This window comes from Paroedura picta, chromosome 2 (assembly GCF_049243985.1).
Source record: "Paroedura picta isolate Pp20150507F chromosome 2, Ppicta_v3.0, whole genome shotgun sequence".
Lineage (NCBI taxonomy): Eukaryota > Metazoa > Chordata > Lepidosauria > Squamata > Gekkonidae > Paroedura > Paroedura picta.
Window position 1 is genome coordinate 171836842 of NC_135370.1, and position 26880 is coordinate 171863721.

The window sequence follows — 26880 nt, forward strand, 5'->3', positions numbered from 1 at the left end:
TTTGCAGGATTTTAAAAAGACCTTTGTTGTCAAGTATCTTGCAATGGATCCAGTTATTTCTGGATCAAAGTCTTCTAACAATAAAGTTACCACTCAGTGTTCAACTAGTAGCTGTTATCTGGACAGAACAGGGGTAGTCCAAAGAGACCTGGGGACAGTCCCTTGATCACAGAAGAACAACAGGTGGTCTACAGTCCCCACGCAGCTACAGAAGCGATCTGCAAATGGGATTTTAGCAAATCGTCCTCTCAGTTTTGCTGTCGGCAGAGCATTCAGTCTGGCAAGCATAAATTGTAAGGAGTTTGAAATATGACAGAGGGGTCATATAAAGCAGTGGTCCCCAACCTTTTTATCACCAGGGACCAGTCAAAGCTTGACAATTTTACTGAGGCCTGGGGGGGGGGGGGGAGGGAGTCTTTTGCCGAGGGACGTCAACGCCTGAGCCCCTGCTCCACTTCCTTTCCGTCTGGTGCTCCTCGCCACTCGCTGGGGGGTGCTCCCAGCAGCGGCTGCACAATGCCATGCCGTGGGGGAGCCCCAGCCATGGCGGCCGCCGGAGAGCACCAAAGGTGAGCCATGGCAGAGTGGCAGGGCAGCCCCCGAGGCAGCAGCTGGGGAGGAGGACAAGGAGGAGCCGCGGCCCAGTACCGACTGATCTACGGATCGGTGCCGGTCACCAGACGAGGGGTTGAGGACCACTGATATAAAGAGAAGGATCCCTACTGCAAAAGTGGAGCATACATACCCTGCCCAGATTAGAGAGAAGAGCTGGGTTTTTGTATCCTGCTTCTTACTACCTGAAGGAGTCTCAAAGCAGCTTACATATGCCCTCTCTGTTCCGATCCTATTCTGATGTCCCCCTATACCCGTGAAAGTCACCAAGATCGAGAAATGCATTGGACTGGACAGTGGGAGTTGCGGAACGAAATCGAGACGACAATTTTAAAATTGTTTTATGACTATGTTTTAAATGTGAATTTACATGTTGTGAGCAGCCCCGAGCCTGCTTGAAGGGAGGGACGGCCTAGAAATCATCAAAGTATAAATGAAATAAGTAAATCGTCCTACTGCCACAGTGGGATAGAAAAGGGTTACCTGAAGAAGTGCTAGGAACAGCAATGGCGTATGATCCCTTAATCATTCTGCAGGTTTGGTAGACAGACTTCAAGTTCTTCGAAAATACAGGTCTTTTATTGAATCCAAATCAAAATACCGAACAACTATGGGAAAAACACGGACTTGTGTACAATTGAGAGGGCCTGCCAAGAGCTCCGATTGGTCCTTAACGTGGCCCTATGATTGGTCCAGAATTTAGAGTCTGTGATTGGTCCTTTTTACAAGCCTTCATTTGCATGGTGGTTCCCATTAACATCCTTCTTTCCACATACGTAAAAATCCCTCACCCCACAATACTCCCAAGAGAACATCTGTCACAACTTAAAATGGGATGACGGTATTCTCCAGCTGCTGAATATAGTTTTTCCCACACTGACTCTGTTAATGCAATGAGAAAGCAGACAATAAATTAAAAATGTTAACCTAGGGAATTTACGAATAATCCATGTGTTATCTTGGCACCCAAAGGCATGTTCGTGTGGCTCTTTTCCCCAGGAGACCTTCTAATTGGCTGTTGGAAGGTTTGACCGGTGGTACAGACATTATTTTGATAGCATCTGCCACCACGGTGCAAGGATTTTCACTTTGTGACTGAAGGGAAGCCGTGGCAGCCATTTTGTGGCCGGTTACACCTCTTACAGTAGCCATTTTGGGGCTGTGTCCACCACACTGTGTCTGAAGGTTCCCATCAGATGAACAAGGAGGGGACTTCTGATCTAGGGCTCAACTGTTACAGATTCAGGAGTGGTTTAAGGATTTGTGGGGCCCGGAGCACCAGAACCAGTTTAAGGATTTGCAGAGCCCTTTCAGAGTACAATTGTGGCAGAAGCAGCCAGATTGGGGGTGAAAGGACCCCTCACAGTAGAAAGGGGTGTCACTCTGAGTTTCCTTAAAGAGGGGAAAGGGGGGAGGACAGAGGCTATGGCCCTGACCCATTGTGGGGGAGGGACCCCTCAGGGGCCCTGGAAGCACGGGGCCCAAAGCACATGCTAAGTGTGCTCCGTGAATAAATCTGCCCTGTACAGATTGCTAATATTTTGAGAGTTCTGTTCACATCAAGTTCTTTTTTAAATTAAAGTGTGCTTATTGACATAGATTCATAGAATCATAGAGTGGGAAGGGACCTCCTGGGTCATCTAGTCCAACCCCCTGCGCTATGCAGGACACTCACATCCCTATCGCTCATCCACTGTCACCTGCCACCCCCTTAAGCCTTACAGACTTGTTCATTATTTTAAAATATATAAAGGTAGAATCTTGGCTTTGAGCCAGCATCAGTCACTTCTTCCTCCGAAATGGGATTTCTGGTTGTGAAATTAAAGAACAGCAAAATCCCCCGAAAAGGCTGGTGCGGATTCTTTTATTAAAGAAATATAATGTAGGGTACTAGTGCTTTGGATTCCATGCCAGTTCTGAAAAGAATGAAACTATATGTTGAGCTAATAATAATAAAAAGAGTTGGTTTTTATACCCTGCTTTTCGCTACCTGGAGGAGTCTCGTAGAACCATAGAATCATAGAGTTGGAAGGGACGTCCTGGGCCATCTAGTCCAACCCCCTGCACTATGCAGGACACTTACAACCCTATTGCTCATCCACTGTCACCTGCCACCCCCTTGAACCTTGAAGCCCCCTTGAAGCCAAGTTGGCTTCCAATTTCCTTCTCTTCCTCTCCCCGTGGCAGACACCCTGTGAGGTAGTTGAGGCTGAGGGAGCTTCTGATATGACTGCTCGGTGAGAACAGCCCTGTTAGGGCTGTGACAAGCCCAAGGTCACCCAGCTGGCTGCATGTGGAGGAAGGGGGAATCAAACCCAGCTTGCCAGATTGGAAGCTGCCACTCTTAACCACTACACCATGCTGGTTCTCTGCACCATGCTGGTTTAAAGTGACTATGGATGGCCAGTTTAGTAAAAAAGTTAAATACTGATAATTATAAGAATAATTGTTCATAATAATCAACTCTATGCTGTTTCCCGACTTGATCTGAATGGCCCAGGCTAGCCAAACCTCGTCAGATCTCAGAAGCTGAGCAGAGTCAGTCCTAGCTAGGATTTGGAAGATGCTGAAGAAGAGTTGGGTTTTATACCCCGCTTGTCCCTGCCGAAGGAGTCTCAAAGCGGCTTATGATCGCTTTCCCTTCCTCTCCTCACAACAAACACCCTGTGAGGGAGGTGAGGCTGAGAGAGCCTTGATATTACTGATGAAGAGCCCTGAGAGAACTGTGACTGGCCCAGGGTCACCCAGCTGGCTGCGTGCAGAGGAGTGGAGAATTTAACCTGCTTCTCCAGATCAGAGGGTGCTGCTCTTCACCACACTGGCTGGAGACTGCCAACGAAATGCAGAATCGCAGTGTAAAGCCACCCAATGGCAAATCACCTGGGGGCGGGGTGTGGTGTGACCACCAGCACTTCGACCACCAGCACGTTGTCCCCCACTGATACTGTACTATGCCTGTCAAAATGTGAGCATCCATTTCTTCAGGAGCGACGTCTGAAAGAATAGACTAGCCTTTGGTGCCCTCTAGGGACCATAGTCATGTTCTGCAACTGAAGCAGCTAGGAAGAACTGTCTTCGCCTTAGCATTACTTTGCTGCAATGGCCATCAATTCTGTAGCTCTCTTATGACGACTTTGTAGGGTTTTCCAGGCAAGGCCGTGACCTAACCAGGCCGGCCCGCCTTAGCTTGGGAGACCTAAGGAGATCAGGCTATCCTGAGCTAACCAGGGCATGGTACCTAGTATGAACTTGACTCTTCATACCGAGGTGGCCAAAACAGTATTGCCAGAGATGGAAGCCTTCAGCAAGGTAAAAACCCAGTGGTGAAAAAAGTACATAGCAATGCGAGAGAGCCTTGAGGGCAACGGAACACTTAAGAAAATAATAAGAGGAAGAGTTGTTTTCCATACCTAGCTTTTCACTACTCAAAGGAGTCTCAAAGAGGCTCATAGTTGCCTTCCCTTCCCTCTCCCCACAACAGGTGCGCTGTGAAGTAAGTGGGACTGAAAGAAAACAGCTCTGTGAGAACAGGTCTAACAGGACTGTGACTAGCCCAGGGTCATCCAGCTGGCTGCAGGTGGAGGAGTGGGGAATCAAACTCAGCTCACCAGATCACTACACCAAACTGGCTCAGAACATCAGAAGGCCTCTGAGGGACCAGGCCAGTGGTCCATCTAGTCCAGCATCAGATGTCAGCCAGTTGTCCTGGAGGCGTAAAGACTGAGGTCCTCCTCAGTCATGAATGGCATTTCTCCATATCCCCCCTCCCCCATTACAGGAAGGGAGATCTCGGCTCTGAGCCAGTGTGGTGTAGTAGATACAGTGTTGGACTGGCCACAAAGCTGGGCCGGAATAGCGTCGTGGTTTAGGCCTGCCGCCCTTCAGGTAGAAAAGTAATTGCACTTTACATGATGCCCGCAAGACAATTGTCTCCTCAGAGTTATAAAATTATTATAAAATTCAGACGACCTTAGTTTTGTTAGAATAATGCTCATTGTTCACAGCTTTGTGCCCATGTCACCATGACTGGTGCTGTTTTGATGTTTTAGTAGATAGCTGTGCTTGAATTTCTTCCTCTGAAGAAGGATCACTCGCAGACTGAAGAAGAGTAATCGAAACAGGCTTTTATCCGGAACACCTTCTTCTGAACTTCTGTAATTGGGATGCCTTTCTTGATCTACATTTGCAGCTCCCAAGCATTTTGTAATAGGGACTCTGAAGAAGTGTCTTCATGGCATTATGTGAACTGCAGTTTGGGGAGGGTTTTACATCTCTGCTTAATGTATTGCTATGTGGCATGTTACCGCTCCTAATATAAATGAACTTATATTCTGCTTTTGCATTTGACGTTTTTACATAGTGCACCTTCCTTGGTGTTTGGCCCTTCAGGCAGAGCCTGGAGTTCTCCTGGAATTACAACTGATCTATCTCCAGGCAGAAAATGACAGTGTTGGAGAGTGGACTTTAGGACAATCGCATTTCCCACTGAGCTCCTTCCTCTCTCTCAGCTCTGGCCTACGCAGACTCCATTTTCCAAAGATGGAACTGGCTACCTGAGCTGGACTAGAACTTGGACTACGGGTCCCATCTCCATTCAGTGGTGCATCTCACTGGGCAGTCTTGGGTCTCAGCCTAAACTACCTCGTGGAGTTGTTACGAGGATGAAACCAAGTTGGAGAGAACCGAACATCTAAACTTCTCAAAAGAAGACCAAAAGGAGACAGGATGATTCTAGGCCAGGGGCCATCTCTTGGTCTAACCCTGCTCACGTTGTTGTTGGGAAGAGAAAAGGTGGGAGGATAAAGTACATCACCTTGAACTCCTGATAGGAACTGTGGGGGAAAGACGTAACAATGAGAAAAATACCTCTACGATCCTGAATTCCCTTCCCCTGATACTCTCAAAAGCCCAAATCTAAGGTTAAAAAGTAAGATTCCCTCGTTTTAAAGATTCAAGCGTTGACCCTGGATGTGCCGCCAAGTCGCAGCTGGCTGATGGCGACCCTGTAAGGCAGAAATGGCCAAACTGTGGTTCTCCACATGTCCATGAACTACCATTCCCACGAGCCCCTGCCACTACATGCTGTCAAGGGCTCATGGGAATGGTAGTCCATGGACACCTGGACAGTCACAGTTTGGCCATCCCTGCCATAGGGTTTTAAAGGCAAGAGACGTCCAGAGCTGGTTTGCCATTGCCTGCCTCTGCGTGAGAACCCTGCTCTTTCTTGGTGGTCTCCCATGCAAGGACTAACCAAGGGTGACCCTAATTGGCTTGTGAGATCTGATGAGAGCAGGCTAGGCTGGGCCAACCAGGGCAGGGCAAAGAAGATATTGTGGAGCGATAACACCCCTCATTTCATCTTGGAATCCTGAATTCCTTTGGACAGCGTGATTCCAACAGTTCCCTCCATCCCCAGAAGGTGACAATCTGATCACAGTGTCGATTGCTCCACCGGCTCCTGATGTGGCAGGCCCTTTCACTTGTGGCTACAAAGCACGGCGGCACGACGCAGTCCCATCATGCGTAACGGCCAGAGTTTTCTGCAAGGTCCATTCGTTGCATCCGAGGCAATGAGATTACTCAGTGCAAGAGGAAAGAACGAGCAGGGTCTTGCTGAGTCTCCTAGAAATGAGAAGAAAGAAGTCCTTCCTGCTAAAAAAGCTGCCTGCCTTTGTCTTTTATACCAGGGGTAGTCAACCTGCGGCCCTCCAGATGTCCGTGGACTGCAATTCCCAAGAGCCCCTGCCAGCATTCGCTGGCAGGGGCTCCTGGGAATTGTAGTCCACGGACATCTGGAGGGCCGCAGTTTGACTACCCCTGTTCTATACAGACCTTCCCATAAGGAGATGCTACCTGTCCTCTTTCTGGACCTCTGAAGGATCCACCCGCATCTTTTGGGAGTCTTCGGGTTTATCGCTGTCCGTTTTGGAATCGTTCAAGAAACGAATCCCGACCAACCTGCAAAGCCGGCCAATCTCGTTTCTCGCATTTTCCGTCGCCAGAACGTAAATAAAGGGGTCCGCGACACTATTCGCAGTGGACAAGCACAGGAATACGGTCGCTATGGTGTGCGTTTTGTTCTCAAACGCGCAGCGGTCCTCGGCGTGCGGGTGGAAGTGAAAATGAACGGCTCGTACGAGCAAGGCAAAATGGTACGGGGCGAAACAGACCACAAAGATGGAAATCACCACAATGGCCAGGTATTTCACTTTAGATTTCTTCTGCAGGCTCAAGCTATGGCTGTTCTTGATGTTTTGAAATATCTTGTAGTTCATGAAAATGAGGATCGCGAACGGGAGGACGAAGCCGACCAGGAACCGGATGATGTTGATGGTGGCCAGGTGGCTGTTGAGAGAGCTTTCAAAGCAGGTGGTCTTGTTTAACTCTTCGATTTTGGGGTCAAAAAGCACAGGGCTGTAGATTGCCAAGACGATGCCAAAGAGGGCCGACGTAACCCCCGCGGAGACCCTCTGGTTCCTCAGCCCTCTGCTCCTCAACGGGTAGACCACCGCTACGTAGCGGTCAATGGAGATGCAGCACAGGAGAAGAATGCTAATGTAGATATTACAGAAAAAGATGTATCCCATCACCTTGCAAGCCATTCTCCCCATGGTCCAGTGGTGGCCATTCCGTACGTAGATGATCCACGGGGGAAGGGTGCTCAGGTACATCAACTCGCACAGCGACAGGCCGAAGAGGTAGATGGAGATGATGTTTCCCCTGTGGATCTGGAAGGCGGTCAAGATCGCGGTCATGATGTTGGCAGGCAGGCCCACCGCAAAGATGCTGCTGTAGACCACAGCCAGAGGCCACCTGCTTTCTTTGTACAGGGTGGTCTGGTTGCAGGTGGAGTTGAGATTGTCAGCCATGCTGCTGACACCAGCAAGATCATCCAGCCGGATGCGCCTTCATTTGGGTCTCCTGGCGGTTCTAAAGACAAAGAAGAGAAGATTCATAATATAACAGATTGGACAAGAAGATAGTAACAGGTGTGGCCAGGTCTGAAATTGTACACATTTTCCCATTAAGTTGCAACTTATGCTGACCTCAAGCAAATGAAATAATTTTCAAGCACATGAACAGTTTTTTCCACTATAAAGAATTCCTTAAACTTCGAAAACATCATCAAAACGAACTCCTAGGTATTCTTTCGTTTTCAGTATCTTCATCAGTGATGTAAGCTATTCTTTAAACTTTAATAATAGGTCCTCTTTAAATATATTCCTATCAAATACCAGACGGATATAATCTTGATCCTATGGTAAGGTATATGTGGTTTAAACTCCAAATGTTTCTATAGTAACCACTATACAGAGGTCTACAAATCTTAGCATCACCCAGTGTAAATGCTCTTTAGTAGTGGCCCCTATGCTGACCTTGGCAAGGGGCTTCTAAGGCAAGTGAGGAGCAGAGGTGGTTGGCTATGGCCTTCCTCTGCAGAGCCTTCCTTGGTGGTCTCTCAGCCAAGTCTTATGGCAATCCCAGCAAGGGGCTTTCAAGGCAAGGGAGAAGCAGAGGTGGTTGGCCATGGCCTTCCTCTGCAGAGTCTTCCTTGGTGGTCTCTCAGCTAAGTCTTATGGCAATCCCAGCAAGGGGCTTTCAAGGAAAGGGAGAAGCAGAGGTGGTTGGCCATGGCCTTCCTCTGCAGAGTCTTCCTTGGTGGTCTCTCAGCTAAGTCTTATGGCAATCCCAGCAAGGGGATTCAAGGCAAGGGAGAAGCAGAGGTGGCTGGCCAGGGCCTTTCTTTGCAGAGTCTTCTTTGGTGGGCTCCCATCCACATACCAACACTGTTAGTTTTCCAAGATGCCATTTAACGTCTCAGGACTGTGTTTTATCTCATGGGAATTCTAGTTTAAATTTCCTCCCCAGTGATCCAAATTCTGCCTTTGCTCTCTACACTTTTGGAGGGACTCAAGAATCCTATAACCCATTCAAATAACGCAACTACAGCACGTATTATCAAGTTTCCCAAAGCAATTTATTAAAATTGATTTTTTTTTTGCTGTCGCCAGATTAGAAGTTAGCGTTCCTAACCACTAGGAGGAACTTTTTTCCAAGGAGAGGAGCCATAGCTTATGGGACTCTTTATGGTAAGCTGACCATCCGCCCCGCCTTGTGGCCCCGGAAATCTGGTCATAGAATCATAGAATCATAGAGTTGGAAGGGGCCATACAGGCCATCTAGTCCAACCCCCTGCTCAACGCAGGACTAGCCCTAAGCATCCTAAAGCATCCAAGAAAAGTGTGTATCCAACCTTTGCTTGAAGACTGCCAGTGAGGGGGAGCTCACCTCCTCCTTAGGCAGCCTATTCCACTGCTGAACTACTCTGACTGTGAAAAACTTTTTCCTGATATCTAGCCTATATCGTTGTACTTGTAGTTTAAACCCATTACTGCGTGTCCTCTCCTCTGCAGCCAGCAGAAACAGCATCCTGCCCTCCTCCAAGTGACAACCTTTCAAATACTTAAAGAGGGCTATCATGTCCCCTCTCAACCTTCTTTTCTCCAGGCTGAACATTCCCAAGTCCCTCAACCTATCTTCATAGGGCTTGGTCCATTGGCCCCAGATCATCTTCGTCGCTCTTCGTCGCTCATGTTACTTAATGGGGGGGGGGGTTCTTGGTTTTACCACACTGTTTTCTGATATCTGTAAATCAGTTTTTGCATGTCTTATGTCATGCCTTATTAGGCTTGGCAGGCCTCCAATCAGCATTCAGTATGCAACAATGTATTGTAAATTGGGCACGGTGCCATGTTTTCAGACACTGTGCCCAGAAAAAGAAAAAGCTGTAGATTGGGGATTGAATTTATATGTTAAATAGGAACTGATGTCTTTTGACATACAAATTTGTACTGATACTGTCAGCCATCTAAATTATTGGTCTTACATACATTGTGGAGTTTTGTTTTCGGCTTTTTGTCCTCCAGTCAGGACAAGGGATCTCCCATCTCTAGCTGCTGTTCCTCCAAGCTATGGTGAAAGGAAGCTAGAGTGGTGTTGCATTTGTTATTACATCACTTCTTGGGAAAACCCATAAGTGCTGCAGGGGAGTTCTAGGAACTGGAGACTAAGAGTTATGAGGAAAGGTTGAGGGAGCTTGGTCTGTTTAGTCCGGAGAGAAGACAAACTAAGAGGTGATACGAGAACCATCTTCAAATACTTGAGGGGCTGTCATAGAGAAGATGGAGCAGAGTTGTTTTCTGTTGCCCCAGAGGGTCGGACCAGAACCAGTGGGTTGAAATTAATTCAAAAGAATTTTCAGCTAAACATCCGGAAGAAGTTCATTACAGTTAGAGCAGTTCCTCAGTGGGACAGGCTTCCTCGGGAGATGGTGGGTTCTCTATCTTTGGAGATTTGTAATCAGAGGCTGGGTAGCCATCTGATGGAGAGGCTGATTCTGTGAAGGTTTGGCAGGTTACAGTGGATGAGCGATAGGGTTGTGAGTGTCCTGCATAGTACAGGGGGTTGGACTAGACCCAGGAGGTCCCTTCCAACTCTATGATTCTATTATTCTAAATTCTGTCTAAACATCCGGAAGAAGTTCCTGACAGCTAGAGCCGTTCCTCAGTGGAACAGGCTTCCTTGGGAAGTGGTAGGTTCTCCTTCCTTGGAAGTTTTTAAGCAGAGGATGGATAGCCACCTCACAGAAATGCTGATTCTGTGAACAGAATGTGAGTGGGCGGGCAGAGGAGACTGTGTTGGTGCTTGGCTCTTGTGGCCCTTTCTTTCATGCCCAAGGAAATGCCGATCACCACTTTGGGGTCAGGAGAAAAATTTCCTCTAGGCCAGACTGGCCAGGGATTCTGGATTTTTTTTTGGAGGGGGGCATCATTTGGGCTTGAAATCAGGGTCATTGTGAGTGGGCAGGTAGTTGTGAATTTCTTGCATTCTGCAGGGGGTTGGACTAGATGACCCTGGAGGACCCTTACAACCCTATGATTCTATGAATTGCTGGAAACTCTATGGTTTTACCATAGGCTTTCTGGTGGTTCCTAGAGCTACCCTCCACTGAGGAATGGTAGAGGACAGGCCTGAAGGATCATTGTCCTTGGGGTTGTGATGGGACATGACTTCGCATCTCACAACAACAACAACAAGAGCTACCCTCTGTAATTTCCAGGTTTCCCCAAGAAGTGACATAGCAGTCCACGTGACATCAGGTGTCCCCCCTGCTAAGTTGCCATCCATGGCCCTGCAACGCGACGTGATATACTGTTTTTAGCTACATTCCTTTCTTACATGGCATTCCAGTCTTGTTCCACTGTTTACTATCTGTCATATGGTGTTCTTTTGCAATGGCATATATCGTGCCCCAACTTGAGTCTCAATGGGAAAGACAGTCTGTAAATCAAGTAGGTAAGTAAGTAAATAAATCACAGCTTGGCACTCTTTTGGATTTCTTCTCCGACAGCTAGGAGTAGATGCAACCAACCTTCCATCACAAAGCTAAAGGCAGTTCATTGGAGTCCTCCCTCGCCAGCCCTTTAGAATTTACCTTCCCTCCCAGCATCCTATCCTCCTGAGCTCGATTTTTTTTTTGCTTCTTGCATCCTGACTTGCAAACTGCATGTCATGAAACCCCAGTTCCTGAACTTCAGTTCCAGTCTTTGAGGAGAATTTATTTCTTTATACTCCTGGATCTCCCGCTGTGCTGTGGCACCTTCCCAGTCCCCGCTCGCAGGGCGCCCCTCCCATTCCTCATCTCCACTTGCATTTCAAAGTCCCATCCCGTTCTCACTTGTTTATCTCAAGGCCACTCTCGCTGGCCAACTCAGTCTAAACACCAGATGGCTGCTTTGGATCAAAAGGTATGAGCCTCTTGTGGCGCAGAGTGGTAAGGCAGCAGAAATGCTGTCTGAAGCTGTCTGCCCATGAGGCTGGGAGTTCGATCCCAGCAGCCGGCTCAAGGTTGACTCAGCCTTCCGTCCTTCCGAGGTCGGTAAAATGAGTACCCAGCTTGCTGGGGGGTAAACGGTAATGACTGGGGAAGGCACTGGCAAACCACCCCGTATTGAGTCTGCCATGAAAACGCTGGAGGGCATCACCCCAAGGGTCAGACATGACCCGGTGCTTGCACAGGAGATACCTTAGATCAAAAGGTACCGTCTTGCTCTTTCCATGTGAATCAACGTTCCCGCCAAGTGCTGCCCGGGTGCCACCATTGCATAGTTCAGGTATATATGGGTTTTGTTGTTGTTGTTATGTGCAAAGTCATGTCCGACCCATCATGACTCTATGGACAATGATCCTCCAGGCCTTCCTGTCCTCTACCATTCCCCGGAGTCCATTTAAGTTCGCACCACCTGCTTCAGTGACTCCATCCAGCCACCTCATTCTCTGTCATTGTCCCCTTCTTCTTTTGCCCTCGATCGCTCCCAGCATTAGGCTCTTCTCCAGGGAGTCCTTCCTTCTCATGAGGTGGCCAAAGTCTTTGAGTTTCATCTTCAGGATCTGATCTTCTAAGGAGCAGTCAGGGCTGATCTCCTCTAGGACTGACCGGTTTGTTCGCCTTGCAGTCCAAGGTTTACATATATGGTTTACAGCAAGCTTGCGGCCTGGGAAGCTTCTTACTGCGGGAGGGCGGGGAGAGGGAATCAGGGCTGCGCCACGCACTGCGCATGCGCGGGTGAAATCGTGCATGCGTGAAAGTGCCGCGCATGCGCGATTTCGGCCGTGCACGTCGCATGCTCGCATGCGCAGCCTGGCGCGCATGCGCAATGCACGGGCACAGCCCGCGCATGCGCAATGCGCAGGTGGGACAGTTGCCCTGCCGGTCCCCAGCCTCAGAAAGGTTGGGGACCACTGGTTTACAGCCCCCTAACTCAGTGTCTCTGTCAAGAATTCTGTCTAAGAGCTTATGTGATGTGCAGATTCTGAACCCTGATTCTTCCAATAAGGACTTTTACGTTCATCCTGAAGCCCGAGAGTGATGTCTCTGGCGTAAGTCTGGGGGGACTCAACCGCTTGCTTCCTGACACTGCAGCCCAGAAGACTTCACCCGCAGCAAGGCCCGCATATCACAAGACCCCCGAGGACCCTTGCACCATCGGCCCTTGCGAAGCTAATGTGGAAGAGAAGCACAATCCCGGTCCCGTTCAGCCGAGCTTCAAATACCGTGGCCTTGGCTCGTGCAGAGTGACTTCTCCCTGCCGGGTGCCTCATCTCCATGCCGTCTCACTTCCTTTTCCCGTCGAGATTTCCTGCCCGGCTACATGTAAGAAGTCATAGTATCCCTTGAGATGTTTGCTGATTGTCCACTCTGCTGCTTTCGGCTTCTCGTGAATGCACTGGCCCTGCCCGCCCGTCAGAAACCCCTTGGCTGTGGTGGAAGATTCAGAAGGTGTGGGACACTCCCCAGCCGTCTTCCTGCCTCTCCGTCTTCCCCCAGCCGCAGAAAACAAGAAGTGAGACGAGGGGGGGATGGAATAACAGAGCAATCCTACGCTGAGAGACTCCAGGCTATACCTACTGCAATTGATGAACTTAGACCAGAGTAGCCTTTCTCAACATTTTTACCATCGAGAAACCCCTGGAACATTCTGCAGGCTTCGAGGAACCCCAGAAGTGGCGCCATCGTGCAGATTATGGTTGGGAAGCAGAACTGGAGGCCTCACTTCAAGAAGGACGTAGATAAAATTGAAAGGGTACAGAGGAAAGTGACGAAGATGATCTGGGGCCGAGGGACCAAGCCCTATGAAGATAGGTTGAGGGACTTGGGAATGTTCAGCCTGGAGAAAAGGAGGTCGAGAGGGGACATGATAGCCCTCTTTAAGTATTTGAAAGGTTGTCACTTGGAGGAGGGCAGGATGCTGTTTCTGCTGGCTGCAGAGGAGAGGACACGCAGTAATGGGTTTAAACTACAAATACAACGATATAGGCTAGATATAGGCTAGGAAAACGTTTTTCACAGAGTAGTTCAGCAGTGGAATAGGCTGCCTAAGGAGGTGGTGAGCTCCCCCTCACTGGCAGTCTTCAAGCAAAGGTTGGATGCACACTTTTCTTGGATGCTTTAGGATGCTTTGGGCTGATCCTGCATTGAGCAGTGGGTTGGACTAGATGGCCTGTATGGCCCCTTCCAACTCTATGATTCTGTGATTCTATGAATTGTGGACATGCCCACCTGTAGCCCCTCCCCTTCCCACCCCCTCCAGGCCCATCATTGGCCACATTGGGAGGGGTGGGTGGGTTGTCATGACCATATATAGTCATATTACCTGATAAATATTTAACAAATTTAGAAAAATATATGAAACGTTAATCCCTTCAGTAATACCTTCCAGGGCCATCAAGAAACCTCAGGGTTTCACGAAACTCTGGCTGAGAAAGCCTGACATAGGATCTGGGCCTCAAAACAATCTAAAAGGGAACTTGTGGACTATTTGTCAGACTGGAGGATCGAGGCTTCTCTGTATTAACTACCCTCCTCCTTCTTGCTTGCCTAAATCCCAGTCTTCAGCAGCCCTTCTAAGGTTTGGGTCCCTTCCAGAGCGTCTAACCTGCAGGTGGGGTAGAGCCCCCGAGCCCCCATTGCTGAGTTTCCATCCCCTTCACTGCTTAGAGCAGCTGGAGGAAAGGAGACTAAAAATCAAGATAAAGAAACAATAGATTTAAAAAACTAACGGGACTTGCCTGTGCAATGACGTCCAGGGGGGTATACCAGGAAGTTAGAGTAGTAGCTCTAGGAATTGCCAGAAACTCTATGGGAAAAGCCATAGAACTGGTGGTGCTGCCCCCATACTGTCCCCACCCCCCAACTTTCCTGCTGATTGCCAGGCTCTGTCAGAAAGTCCACCCTCCAAAGATACCATTTTCTCTGGGGGACTCGTCTCCATAGTCTGGAGATCAGTTCTAAATAGGGCTACCATCTCCGGGTTGAGAAATACTTCAGAAGAGCTTTCGGCGTTCCGCAGGGCCTGCAAAACGGAAGACTTCCGCCTGGTCGTTGGTTGAGGCCGAGTGGCAAGGAAGATCAGGGCCCCCTGTGGGAGTGATTGGAGTGGCAGTAGCAAATTTCAGCAGTGCCCTCTGTCTCCATCCCCTCTAGAATGGGTTCCTCAGGGTGGGTTGTAGGTAGGAGTTGTGTTTTACTGCCACATTTTATCTTTACTGCGGGTAGATTATATTGTACTGTTGTTTTATTTTTTTTGATAGGGTTTTTATTGGGGTTTTAAATGTTGTGACTCGTCTCGAGCTTTCGGGGGGAGGTGAGCAATATATTTAAATAACAATAACAATAACAATAACAATAACAATAACAATAACAATAACTAAATTGGAGAAAAAAAGAATGTGCGTGTAAGGCAGCCACAGAATTCGAACTCAAGCTTAAGGGATTGACTACTCATAAAATCTGCAGTACACACGTCGTGGGCCATAGAAGTGTCATACTGAGGGTTGTAAATACATCTCTCAGGAAATATATTAAAAAAAAAGAGAGTAAACTTACATTCATTCAAGTAAATTTAGCACACATTCAAGTTGACAGTGGCCCCTGCCTGGTGGAGCTCTCTGCCAGATGAGCTTTGTGAGATCTTTCCAGATTTTGTTCCACCAGGCTTTCTGTTGAGGATGGTCAAGGTCAGTTGACCATGTAGGAACAGCGCAGTCTATGGTGTTGGTTGTACTGGGTTAAACGTAACCCCCCCCTCAATTGCCTTGGAAACACAGAAGTTTTGTAACCCTGTCCTCCATGTCTCCTGGTTAAGGGGGAAATGCTGTTTCAAAAAATTACAAAGATGATCTGGCTCCCATGGTAACAAGAGAAATAAAGTTTGCTTACAAAATTAGAAGCACATCTTCCATAACAGGAAAAACATTGGTGGGCATCACCAATGAGGATTTAACATCTACTGGGCCCTTCTCTGTATAAATACCCCCCCCCAATAAGTGATTACCAGGCAAGATACTGAATGTGAACTACAGACTTTTTCAACCAGGGTTTCCTGAAACCCTGGGGTTTCTTGAGGGCCCTGGAAGGGTTTCCTACGTGGGTGGGAGTTAATTAATTTTGTGTGTATATATTTTAAAGTGCCTCTTGGGGCACAGAGTGGTAAGGCAGCAGACACGCAGTCTGAAAGCTCTGCCCATGAGGCTGGGAGTTCGATCCCAGCAGCCGGCTCAAGGTTGACTCAGCCTTCCATCCTTCCAAGATCGGTAAAATGAGTACCCAGCTTGCTGGGAGGTAAACGGTAATGACTGGGGAAGGCACTGGCAAACCACCCTGTATTGAGTCTGCCATGAAAACGCTAGAGGTCGTCACCCCAAAGGTAAGACATGACCCGATGCTTGCACAGGGGATACCTTTACCTTTACATTTATATATATTTTAAATATGTTAAACATTTATTGGGGAATATGGATTGACCAATAATGGGCCTGGAGGGGGTGGGAAGGGGAGAGGCCCCAACTGGGCACGTACACGGCTATGCACCCCAGACATACACTGTACTTCTGGGGTTTCTGGAAGCTTGAAGAATATTTCAGGGATTTCACAATGGTAAAAAAGTTGAAAAAGGTTGGTAAACTGGATGACCGAGCTAAGGTTTTATATGGATTTTACTGGTCTATCGTTATTAATTGTTTATTCTGAATTTGTTAGAGTTTTAAATGTTGTAAACTGCCCCAAGCCAACTGCACTGGGAGGGGCAGTCATATAAATTCAACAACAAATAAATAAAATCCAATCCATCATGACGGGGGTTGCTGCCCTAGTCTGAATTTTCTGTGTGCATCTGCAGGTTCTCTTTTTGGGGAAGGGAAGTAGACCGTCTGTATTGTAAAAAGGGGATGTAAGAATAATTATTATTGTTCTATGAAAGAGGATACTGGTGTGAGGAAAATTCATGATGTGCAACTCTTTGACCCAACTCTTAAAGCTGCAGGAGTCAGGACTCCCCAAGCTATGTGCCATGAAAGAACAGCCTAGACAGCCAGCTTGGTGTAGTTGTTAGAAGTGCGGATTTCTAATCTGGGTCCATTCTGCACATGTAAGATAATGTGCTTTCAATGTGCTTTTGCAGCTGGATTTTCCTGTGCAGAACAGGAACATTAACTTCTAAAGCACATTGAATGTGCATCATCCAATGGATGCGGAATGGGCCCTGGTGAGCCAGGTTTGAATCCACGCTCCTCCACATGCAACCAGCTGAGTGACCTTGGGCTTGCCACAGCCCCGATAAAACTGTTCTGACCGAGCAGTGATATCAGGGCTCTCTCAGCCTCACCCACCTCACAGGGTGTCTGTTGTGGGGAGAGGAAAGGGAAGGCATAGCATGGACCCAGGAGATATGGCTGCCAAGTGGCCTGGAGACCTTCCAGAATTTCAGCTGATTTTCAGAGATCTTCCCCTAGAGGAAATTGCAGCTTCAGTGGGTGGGCTCAATGACATCACATCCCATGGTGTCCTCCCTCCCCTCCCCAAACTCCTCCTTCCTTAGGCTCCACCCCTCAATATCCAGGTTTTTCCCACCCTTGGAGTTGGGTGTCCCTCACTGGGGGCAACAAAATCCTTCAACCTGGCCCTGCTTGACCTCATCTCCTTACAGTTTATTTTATTTATTTATTTTTCGATTTTTATACCGCCGCTCTTGGAAAATCTCGCGGTGGTTTACAAGGATAAAACAATAGTATCCATACCCCCCCCATAAAAACAGCCTTTATCAGAAACCAAGCAGACGGCGATCACTACCCTAAAAGATTTTAACCACCCCACCCCCTATCCCCTGATTCAGCCCCGAGGGCCAGGTTTTCTTCCGATGGGAGAGGGGGACCAGATCTAACCTATCCGGACAACCACAAAGCAGGTCTAGAACCAATAACTCCCGGGGAAATGTGGGCTGGCCTCCTCTTTCTGCAGATAATGACTCATTCGAACTCCCAGGCTGCATTCGGACACCGTGAAGCACTGCTGAAGGTTGAGACCCCGTTTGATACCCCTGCTATTGTCCATCAGAAAGGACTACTTGTGTTGAGTGCTATATCGGTGAGCAGGTGGCCAGAAGGAACAGTGTTGCTCAACCAATTGCGGAATGTGAATTCTGGCCATGCCACAAACCACTATTAGGACAGACTTTCCCCGTGGAGGAGACTTAAATCTACAGATGAGCAACTTGCTTTGGGCTGATCCTCCGTTGAGCAGGGGGTTGGACGAGATGGCCTGTATGGCCCTTCCAACTCTATGATTCTATGATTCTATGATTCTATGATTCATCCCCTGCAGGGCTAGTCAACCTGTGGTCCTCCAGATGTTCATGGACTACAATTCCCAGGGGCTCATGGGAATTGTAGTCCATAGACATCTGGAGGACCACAGGTTGACGACTCCTGCCTTAGCAGACATCATTAGAACATCAGGAGAGCCCTGCTGGGTCAGACCAGGGGTCCATCTAGTCCAGCCTCCTGTCTCACACAGGGGCCAGCCAGTTCCTCTGGAGGGCCAGCAACAGGGCAGAGAGGCCGAGGCCTCCCTAAGGACATCAGAACAGCCCTGCTGGGTCAGGCTATTAACAGGGCACAGAGAACATGATTCAGTTGCCTGCTGCCACAGGATGTTACTGGTTTTCTAGGCTTCCGTCTCTCAGCCTCACCTACCCCACAGGGTGTCTGTTGTGGGGAGAGGAAAGGGAAGGCAACTGTAAGCCGCTTTGAGCCTCCTTCGGGTAGGGAAAAGCGGCATATAAGAACCAACTCTTCTTCTTCTTCTTCTTCTTTCTCTGAACCCGTCTCCAGCACTCCTGAAGACACCGCTCTGAATAGTATTTCATATATGTCCCTTAGGGATGCTAACCTCCAGGTGGGACCTGGAATTATAGCTCATCTCCAGGCGACAGAGGACTGTTCCCCCGGAGGAAATGCCTACGTTGGAGGGTGGACACCATACCATTCTATTCCCCCGAGGTCCCTCCCTTCCCCAAATCCTGCCCACTCCTGGCTCCACCCCCAAAGCCTCCAGGTATTCCCCAACATAGAGCTGGCAACTCTGATCTCCAGACTTAAGAGGTCAGTTCCCCTGGAGAAAATGGCTGCTTTGGAGGGTGGATTCCATAGCATTATCCTCCCCTGAGGTCCCTCCCCGCCCCAAATCCCGCCCATTCTCGGCTACACCCCCAAAATCTCCAGGTATTTCCGAACCCAGAGCTGCTAGCCTTACTCATCACCACAACCTTTTCATTGGTGACATCAAGGTTTGCACATAACGTATCTGACTCATCCTGAGTCAAGCCTATTGAGACCACTCTCGTCTCCTCTGACTGGCAGGAGCTCCCCAGGGGCTGCGGTGGAGGTTTCCTCTCTCAGCTACAACCTGATATTTTAGAAGAAGAAGAAGAAGAGTTGGTTCTTATATGCTGCTTTTCTCTACCTGAAGGAGTCTCAAAGTGGCTTACAGTCTCCTTCACTTTCCTCTCCCCACAACAGACACCCTGTGAGGGAGGGGAGGCTGAGAGAGCCCTGAGATTACTGAAGAAGAAGAAGAGTTGGTTCTTATATGCCGCTTTTCTCCACCCGAAGGAGGCTCAAAGCGGCTTACTTTCGCCATCCCTTTCCTCTCCCCACAACAGACACCCTGTGAGGGAGGTGAGTCTGAGAGAGCCCGGATATCACTGCTCAGTCAGAACAGCTTTATCAGAGCCGTGGCGAGCCCAAGGTCACCCAGATGGTTGCATGTGGTGGAGTGCAGAATTGAACCTGGCATGCCAGATTAGAAGTCTGCACTCCTAACCAATACACCAAAATTTTAAAATGGAAAGGCCAGGGTTTGATGTTCCGATGTTCCGCCACTGAGCCTCTTGTTCCTATAGATTTTTTGTTGTTGCTGTTCTCAAGAAAGCCGTTTAGGGAGGCTGCGACGGTAAAGGGAGAAGCGGTTCTGGAAGCGCGTCACTCTCTCCCTGCTTAAAAATTTGTCCCTTCCAGCTGCTTCCCTCACTTCCTTTGCAAGGTCCCACGGTTATATTTACCCTTATAGACAGGCTGTCAGAGTGCTGCAAGGAATGGAGATCCTGCTCAGAGCTGCTGAAGCGCTGAGAGAACATGACCCAAAAAGGAAACCACAGGGGGGGATGCCTGTTAGATTTCCTTGAGAGATGGCCACAATAAAAGGACGAGGACTCGTGTGGCCTTTTCTACCTCTTCCCCCTGAGCAAAAGACTCTGCACAAAGCGGGCTCTTTTGAATCTTTGCACACAACTAGATGACCCCGGGTAGATGAATCCAACGAAACCATTGAGACCCCAGTAGCGTTAGCTTCTTTCCAGTGGTTTGCAGGGGCTCATATTTTTGTAACGTCTGCAGGCTACTAGTGAAAATTTTTAAAATTGTGTCTCAGTCATTCTTAGAATAATAGAACCCTAGAGTGGGAAGGGGCCATGCAGGCCATCTAGTCCCAACCCCCTGCTCAACGCAGGACCAGCCTCAAGCATCCAGGAGAAGGATCTGTCCAGCCCCTGCTTGAAGACAGCCAGAAAGGGGGAGCTCCCCACCTCCTTAGTCAACCCCTTCCACTGCTGAACTAGACTCATAAAATCCTAGAGTAGGAAGGGGCCATCCAGGCCTTAAAGATGCCAGTGAGGAGGAGCTCCCCACCTCCTTAGGAAGCCCCTTCCACTGCTGAACTAGACTCCTAGAATCCTAGAGTGGGAAGGGGCCATCCAGGCCTTAAAGATGCCAGTGAGGAGGAGCTCCCCACCTCCTTAGGCAGCCCCTTCCACTGCTGAACTAGACTCCTAGAATCCTAGAGTGGGAAGGGGCCATCCAGGCCTTAAAGATGCCAGTGAGGAGGAGCTCCCCACCTCCTGAGGCAGCCCCTTCCACTGCTGAACTAGACTCCTAGAATCCTAGAGTGGGAAGGGGCCATCCAGGCCATCTAGTCCCACCCCCTGCTCAACGCAGGATCAGCCTCAAGCATCCAGGAGAAGGATCCGTCCAGCCGCTGCTTGAAGACGGCCAGTAAGGGGGAGCTCCCCACCTCCTTAGGCAGCCTGTTAGTTCCGTCTCGACCCTCTGGGGCAACACAGACATACGATTACCCATCACTGACAATTACCCAGCATTACACATCATAGACAGCAGGAGCTATGAACCACAGCCTGCTCACACCAGACGTTCATACTACTAACTGCTAACTTAAAGTCCCTTTGCTGTCATTTTAAATAGTTTCTATTTAAATTTATTAAACATGTATTGCATAAGGTAGAGGACAGGAAGGCCTGAAAGATCAGTGTCCATGGGGTCGCGATGGGTCGGACACGACTTCGCACCTAACAACAACAACAATTGCATAAGCAATAGGTTGTACACCGCCCAGAGCTGGTCTCCGGGATTAGTGGTGTAGAAATGCAATAATCTACACAAATAAACTAATAGTTCATCTCCAGGCGACAGATTAGTTCCCCTCGAGAACATGGATGCTTTGGAGCAGGGGTAGTCAAACTGCAGCCCTCCAGATGTCCATGGACTACAATTCCCAGAAGCCCCTGCCAGCGAATGCTGGCAGGGGCTTCTGGGAATTGTAGTCCATGGACATCTGGAGGGCCGCAGTTTGACTACCCCTGCAGTTTGGTCGACCTCACTGAGGTCCCTCCCTGCCCTAAATCCCACCGACTTCCTCCTTCAAGCCTCCAGGTATTTCCCAAGCCAGAGCTGGCAATCTTAGGTATCAGTACGCCTAATTTCCTGAAGGGAAACGATTGGCTGGCGCCCAGTATTTTTAACCTCCCTCTCCCATTGTACAGCAGCCTGTGGCTGAGACAGGAAACAGCAGGGAGTTGGCTTACAGAGCAGAATTGTGGGGAAGGCTGCTGCAAGGCAAGGGGAATATGCAAACAAGGTAGAGCCTGTCCCCCAGGGAGAAGTGGACGCAAGAAGTGGTCTCCTTCTGTATCTGGCCCTTGGGCTGTCGAGGTCAATATCATCCCCTCAGGGTGGCAGTGGATCTCCTCAGGCTGAGGTCTTTCACATGGCCTCCTACCTCAAGGAGGTGCCAGGGACTGAACCTGGGACCTTCGGCATGCCAAGCACAGGCTCTGCCCCTGAGCTGTGGCCCCTCTCCAGGGTCTCAAGCTGAAGTCTCTCGCACCACCTCCAGCCTGGTCCTTTTTAACTGGAGATGTCAGGGATTGAACCTGGAACCTTCTGCATGCCAATCACAGACTCTGCCACTGAGCTATGGCCTCTTTCCATGGCTGTCGGGTTGAAGTCTTTCCCATCCCTTCCTGCCTGGTCCTTTTTAACTGGAGATGCCGGGGATTGAACCTGGAACCTTCCGCATGCCAAGCAGAGACTCTGCCACTGAGCTGTAGCCCCTTTCAATGGCTTTCCAGGGTCTGAGGCGGAGGTCTTTCACATCACCTTCTGCCTGGTCCTTTTAAACTGGAGATTACAGGGATTGAACCTGGGACCTTCGGCATGCCAAACAGAGGCTCTGCCCCTGAGCTGAGGCCACCCTCCATGGCTCTCCAGGGTCTCAGGTGGAGGTCTATCCCATTATCCACTGCCTGGTCCTTTTGATCTGGAGATGCTGGGGATTGAACCTGGGACCTTAGGCATGGCCAGCAAAGGCTCTGCCCCTGAGCTACGGCCCCTCTCCATGACTCTCAAGGGTCTCAGGAGGAGGTCATTCCAATCACCTGCCTGGTCCTTTTGAACTGGAGATGACGGAGATTGAAACTGGGACCTTTGGCATGCCAAGCAGAAGCTCTGCCCCTGAGCTGAGGTCCCTCTCCATGGCTCTCCAGGGTCTCAGGTGGAGGTCTTTCCCATCACCTACAATCTGATCCTTTAAACTTCCCAAAGTGAAAGCTAAAAGTCTATATCTAAAAGTCTTCACCTAAACTCAGCATTGCTATGCCTGGAAGATGGGAGGGAAGAACAAGGAAAGATCTATGCAGACTTTGGATTTAATCATCAAAGACTTTGGATTTCATCATCAAATGGGCAAAGAAAGAGAGAGAGGGAGAGGGACAGAGATGAATAAAATAATATACCCCTTTTTTTGTAGATGTGATATGAAGATGTAGAATGGGAATTTTAATGGGGTTTTAATGGGAATTTTAATGGGGTTAGTTGTTGTGACCCGCCTCGAGCCTGTTGGGAGAGGCAGGAAATAAATCTAAAATAAATAAATAAATAAATAAAAATAGAAGAACAAGAAGAAGAGTTGTTTTTTATACCTTGCTTTTGGCTTACAATTGCCTTCCCCTCTTCCCTTTGAGGTAGGTGAGGCTGAGAGAGTTCTGACAAAACTACTCTGCGAGAACAGCCCTAACATGACTGTGACTAGCATAAAGTCAACCAGCTGGCTGCAGGTGGAGGGGAGGGGGCTCCAACCCACCTTGCCAGATTAGAAACAGCTGCTCTTATGCACCACACCAAGGAGACGTCAGAGTCGATGCAGACGTAACACAACTTGGTGTGTGTTTAAACTTATGCAAAATCAGGATTTGATTCTCAGGCAGTCCTTCAAAGCATCTTTTTCTCATGTCTCTCGCTTCGCTTACACCCTGAAAATCTAGTAGGTCTCAGAGGGGTTCCTGGACTCATATCTAGTTTTTTGAACATGTCTATTCCCTCGAAAGAGCCTCTTGTGGCGCAGAGTGGTAAGGCAGCCGACATGCTGTCTGAAGCTCTGCCCATGAGGCTGGGAGTTCGATCCCAGCAGCCGGCTCAAGGTTGACTCAGCCTTCCATCCTTCCGAGGTCGGTGAAATGAGTACCCAGCTTGCTGGGGGGTAAACGGTAATGACTGGGGAAGGCACTGGCAAGCCACCCCGTATTGAGTCTGCCATGAAAACGCTGGAGGGCGTCACCCCAAGGGTCAGACAGGACCCGGTGCTTGCACAGGGGATACCTTTACCTTTACCTTTATTCCCTCAAAACGATCCAGGAAACAGGGAGTGTGAGAACGGTGCAGGGGGATTCCCCACCACTATGCTAGGAAGGCTCCGTTCCGATCTCATCCGAAACCAAGGCCAAGACTGAGGCTGCCTCATCAACAGATTTCAAACCATGGTTTCAGATCTCCGCGTGAGAGGTCTCAGATCTCGGATCTCAGAGGTTTCAGATCTCGGCGTACGAACCGCAGTCAGTTTAAACAAAATCATGTCTGAGTCATAAACTTAGTTTAGACCAGCCTTTCTCAGAAACATTCTTCAGGCTTTGAGAAACCCCAGAAGTGGCGTGATTGTGTAGAATAATGTTGGAAAGCAGAGCTGTGGACACGCCCACCCGGGACCCCTCCCCTTCCCACCCCCTCCAGGCCCATCACTGGCCATTTTGGGAGTGGACGGCAGTTGACATGAACAAGTATGACCTGATAAATGTTAGATAACTTTGAAAAAATATATAAAAATTAATTCATTCCCAACCATTCAGGAAACCCTTGCTGGGCTGTCAAGAAACCCCAGGGTTTCATGAAACCCTGGTTTAGATGTTATAAGCCCCAGGGTTTATAGAATCACAGAATCATAGAGTTGGGCCATGCAGGCCATCTAGTCCAACCCCCTGCTCAATGCAAGATCAGCCCAAAGCATCGTAAAGCAAATCTGGTTTCATTCAACCAAATCTGGTGAGTGGGGTCATCTAAAGGGAGGCTGCTCCGTGAATTATTAAAATTTTTGTGCTGTCAAGATGCAACAGACTCCTGTCAACCCCAGGAGCATGGGGTTTTCAAGGCAAGAGTTGAGGCAGAGTGTTTTGCCATTGCCTGCCTCTATGCACAACCTTCCTTTGTGGTCTCCCATCCAAGTACTATGCAGGTCTAGCCCTGTTTAGCTTCCAAGCTCTGTTGAGATCAGGCTGTCAGACTCTCCAGGCTACTTAGCTAGCTAGCAATGGTTAATCATGACCTGTTAAAAAAAAAAAAACATGGAGTCACAGAGCTATAAAGAAGAAGAAAGAAGAGCTGGTTTTTTTTACCCTGCTTTTCATTGTCTGAAGGAGTCTCAAAGAGGCTTACAATCACTTTCCCTTCCTCTCCGCGCAACAGATGCTCTGCGAGGTAAGTGGGGCTGAGAGAGCTCTGACAGAACTGCTCTATGAGAACAGTTCTAACAGGACGCTGACTTGCTCAAGGTTACTCAGCTGGCTGCATGTGGAAGAGCAGGAAATCAAACCTGGCTTGCCAGATTAGAAGCTGCTACTCCTAAATATTACACCAAGCTGGCTACACCAAGAGAGAAGAGGTGGCTTTTACACCCTTCTTTGCACTACCCAGAGGAGTCTCAGAGTGGATTACAAACACCTTTCCCTTCCTCTCCCCGCAACAGACACCCTGTGAGGTAGGTGGGGCTGAGAGAGCTCTGAGAGAGCTGCTCTGCGAGAACAGCCCTAAGAGAACTACAGCTGGCCCAAGGTCACCCATATGGAGGAGTGGAGAATCAAACCTAATTCTCCAGATCGGAGGTCGCTGCTCTTAACCACTACACCAAGCTGGCTCCCGAAAAGCCCAACCGAATCTACCAGTACCCTACAAGATTATGCATTCCCTCCCTCCTCACACAATCCTGCACTGGGTGGGGAAGGGGGGGAAACTTTAGTTGCACAACTGCACAGATCTAACCACTGGACTCCAGAGGTCAGCAGGGAAGTAACACACAAACGTAAAGCTTCTGTAGATTACTTTTCCACCGACATGCAGGTTGCTCTCAGGTCCCGAGCAAAAATATTTACTGCGTACGAACACTGGCAAAGTTCAATCTTATATGCTACGCCGCCCCTTTCCCCCTGCATCCTACCGTTCCACCTGAGATTACGCAGCAAAGACAGTCTGGCTTGACAAACCATCGGCTGGAAACGGCATACAGTTTCGCAGAGAAATTTGGATGGTACAACAGCAGACGCGCGATTTCCCTCCGCGGTCGCATCCGTCTTCTCTGCCCTAGTCAAATAGCTTCTGTGCGTTATTATATCCTTCCTGGAACTATTGCCAGCTCTTTAAAAAAATTTGTTTATCCAGGTTGATGGCGGTTTGGGGCGTGCATGGGACAGGCAAGGATGCTTATATCACCCTGCCGCCGCTCTGGAAAAAGCAACCTTTGTCCTTCTCCGGCCGAAGTCTCCCTACATGTGGCGGATCGCAGTTCAAGCAGGACTGGGCCGGAGCCTGAGCCGTAAACACGAACAAAACACTAGAGCAAAAAGCAAAGCATTGATTTACCTCTGGGCCGAGCAGCTCCGGACGGACGTCGAGGACCCCTGGCGACAGGCTTCTCTGGAAGGCACCAAGGTGGGAGCGCGGTCTCTGCTGAGCGCCTCCACTGTGAGCATGGATCTCCGCGTGCATGAAACAACGTTCAGGAAGTCACAGTCCGTTGGGTGTTAGCTAAGCTCACCCTCCAAAACAAAGGAAATGGGGGGCGGGGGGAGAAGGAGAAGAAGAAGAAGAAAATAAAAGGTTGCACTCAACAACCAGGGCAGAATGTTACATCACCGTACGTCTCGGTTGTGTAGCGGAGAGCTTTGATGGCTACAGCAAGGGTGGCTGGCCTTTCCACAGCACATTTCGATGGCGTGGTTTTAAAGAAGGAGTTCTCAAGCCGGGTATTCTTGACGGCCCTGGAAGGGTTTCCCAAATGGGTGGGAGTCAATTCATTTTCCATATATTTTTATAAATTTGCCAGCTTGGTTAGGAGTGTGGATTTCTAATCGGGTGAGTTGTGGGGAGAGGAAAGGGAAGGTGAATGGAAGCCGCTTTGAGACTCCTTCGGGCAGAGAAAAGCGGCATATAAGAACCAACTCTTCTTCTTCAGTAATTTCAGGGCTCTCTCAGCCTCACCCACCTCACAGGGTGTCTGTTGTGGGTAGAGGAAAGGGAAGGCGACTGTAAGCCACTTTGAGACTCCTTCGGGTAGAGAAAAGTGGCATACAAGAACCAACTCTTCTTCTTCTTCAGTAATATCAGGGCTCTCTCAGCCTCACCTCCCTCACAGGGTGCCTGTTGTGGGGAGAGGAAAGGGAAGGCGAATGAAAGCCGCTTTGAGACTCCTTCGGGTAGAGAAAAGTGGCATATAAGAACCAACTCTTCTTCTGTAATATCAGGGCTCTCTCAGCCTCACCTCCCTCACAGGGTGCCTGTTGTGGGGAGCGGAAAGGGAAGGCGAATGAAAGCCGCTTTGAGACTCCTTCGGGTAGAGAAAAGTGACATATAAGAACCAACTCTTCTTCTGTAATATCAGGGCTCTCTCAGCCTCACCTCCCTCACAGGGTGCCTGTTGTGGGGAGAGGAAAGGGAAGCCGAATGTAAGCCGCTTTGAGACTCCAGTAGCACCTTAAAGAC

General features: G+C 49.1%; 1 protein-coding gene across 2 annotated transcripts; it reads right to left on the minus strand.

Moving 5' to 3' along the window:
* Positions 1 to 6433: 6433 nt before the first annotated feature.
* GPR132 (G protein-coupled receptor 132) lies at positions 6434 to 25899 on the minus strand. Of its 2 annotated transcripts, none has more exons than XM_077319021.1 (2): positions 25762 to 25899; positions 6434 to 7542 (listed from the first exon to the last, which is right to left on the minus strand). In XM_077319021.1, exon 2 carries the CDS (start codon positions 7479 to 7481, stop codon positions 6462 to 6464), a length of 1020 nt encoding a protein of 339 aa, XP_077175136.1. In that variant the 5' UTR covers positions 7482 to 7542; positions 25762 to 25899; the 3' UTR covers positions 6434 to 6461. The 2 variants fall into 2 exon arrangements, with proteins under 2 accessions (XP_077175136.1, XP_077175137.1); XM_077319022.1 differs by lacking the exon at positions 25762 to 25899 and adding an exon at positions 25340 to 25572.
* Between the last annotated feature and the right edge of the window lie 981 nt (positions 25900 to 26880).

Excerpts from the sequence above, each read along its gene's own strand:
- GPR132 (XM_077319021.1), bottom strand. The coding sequence starts at position 7,481 with ATGGCTGACAATCTCAACTCCACCTGCAACCAGACCACCCTGTACAAA.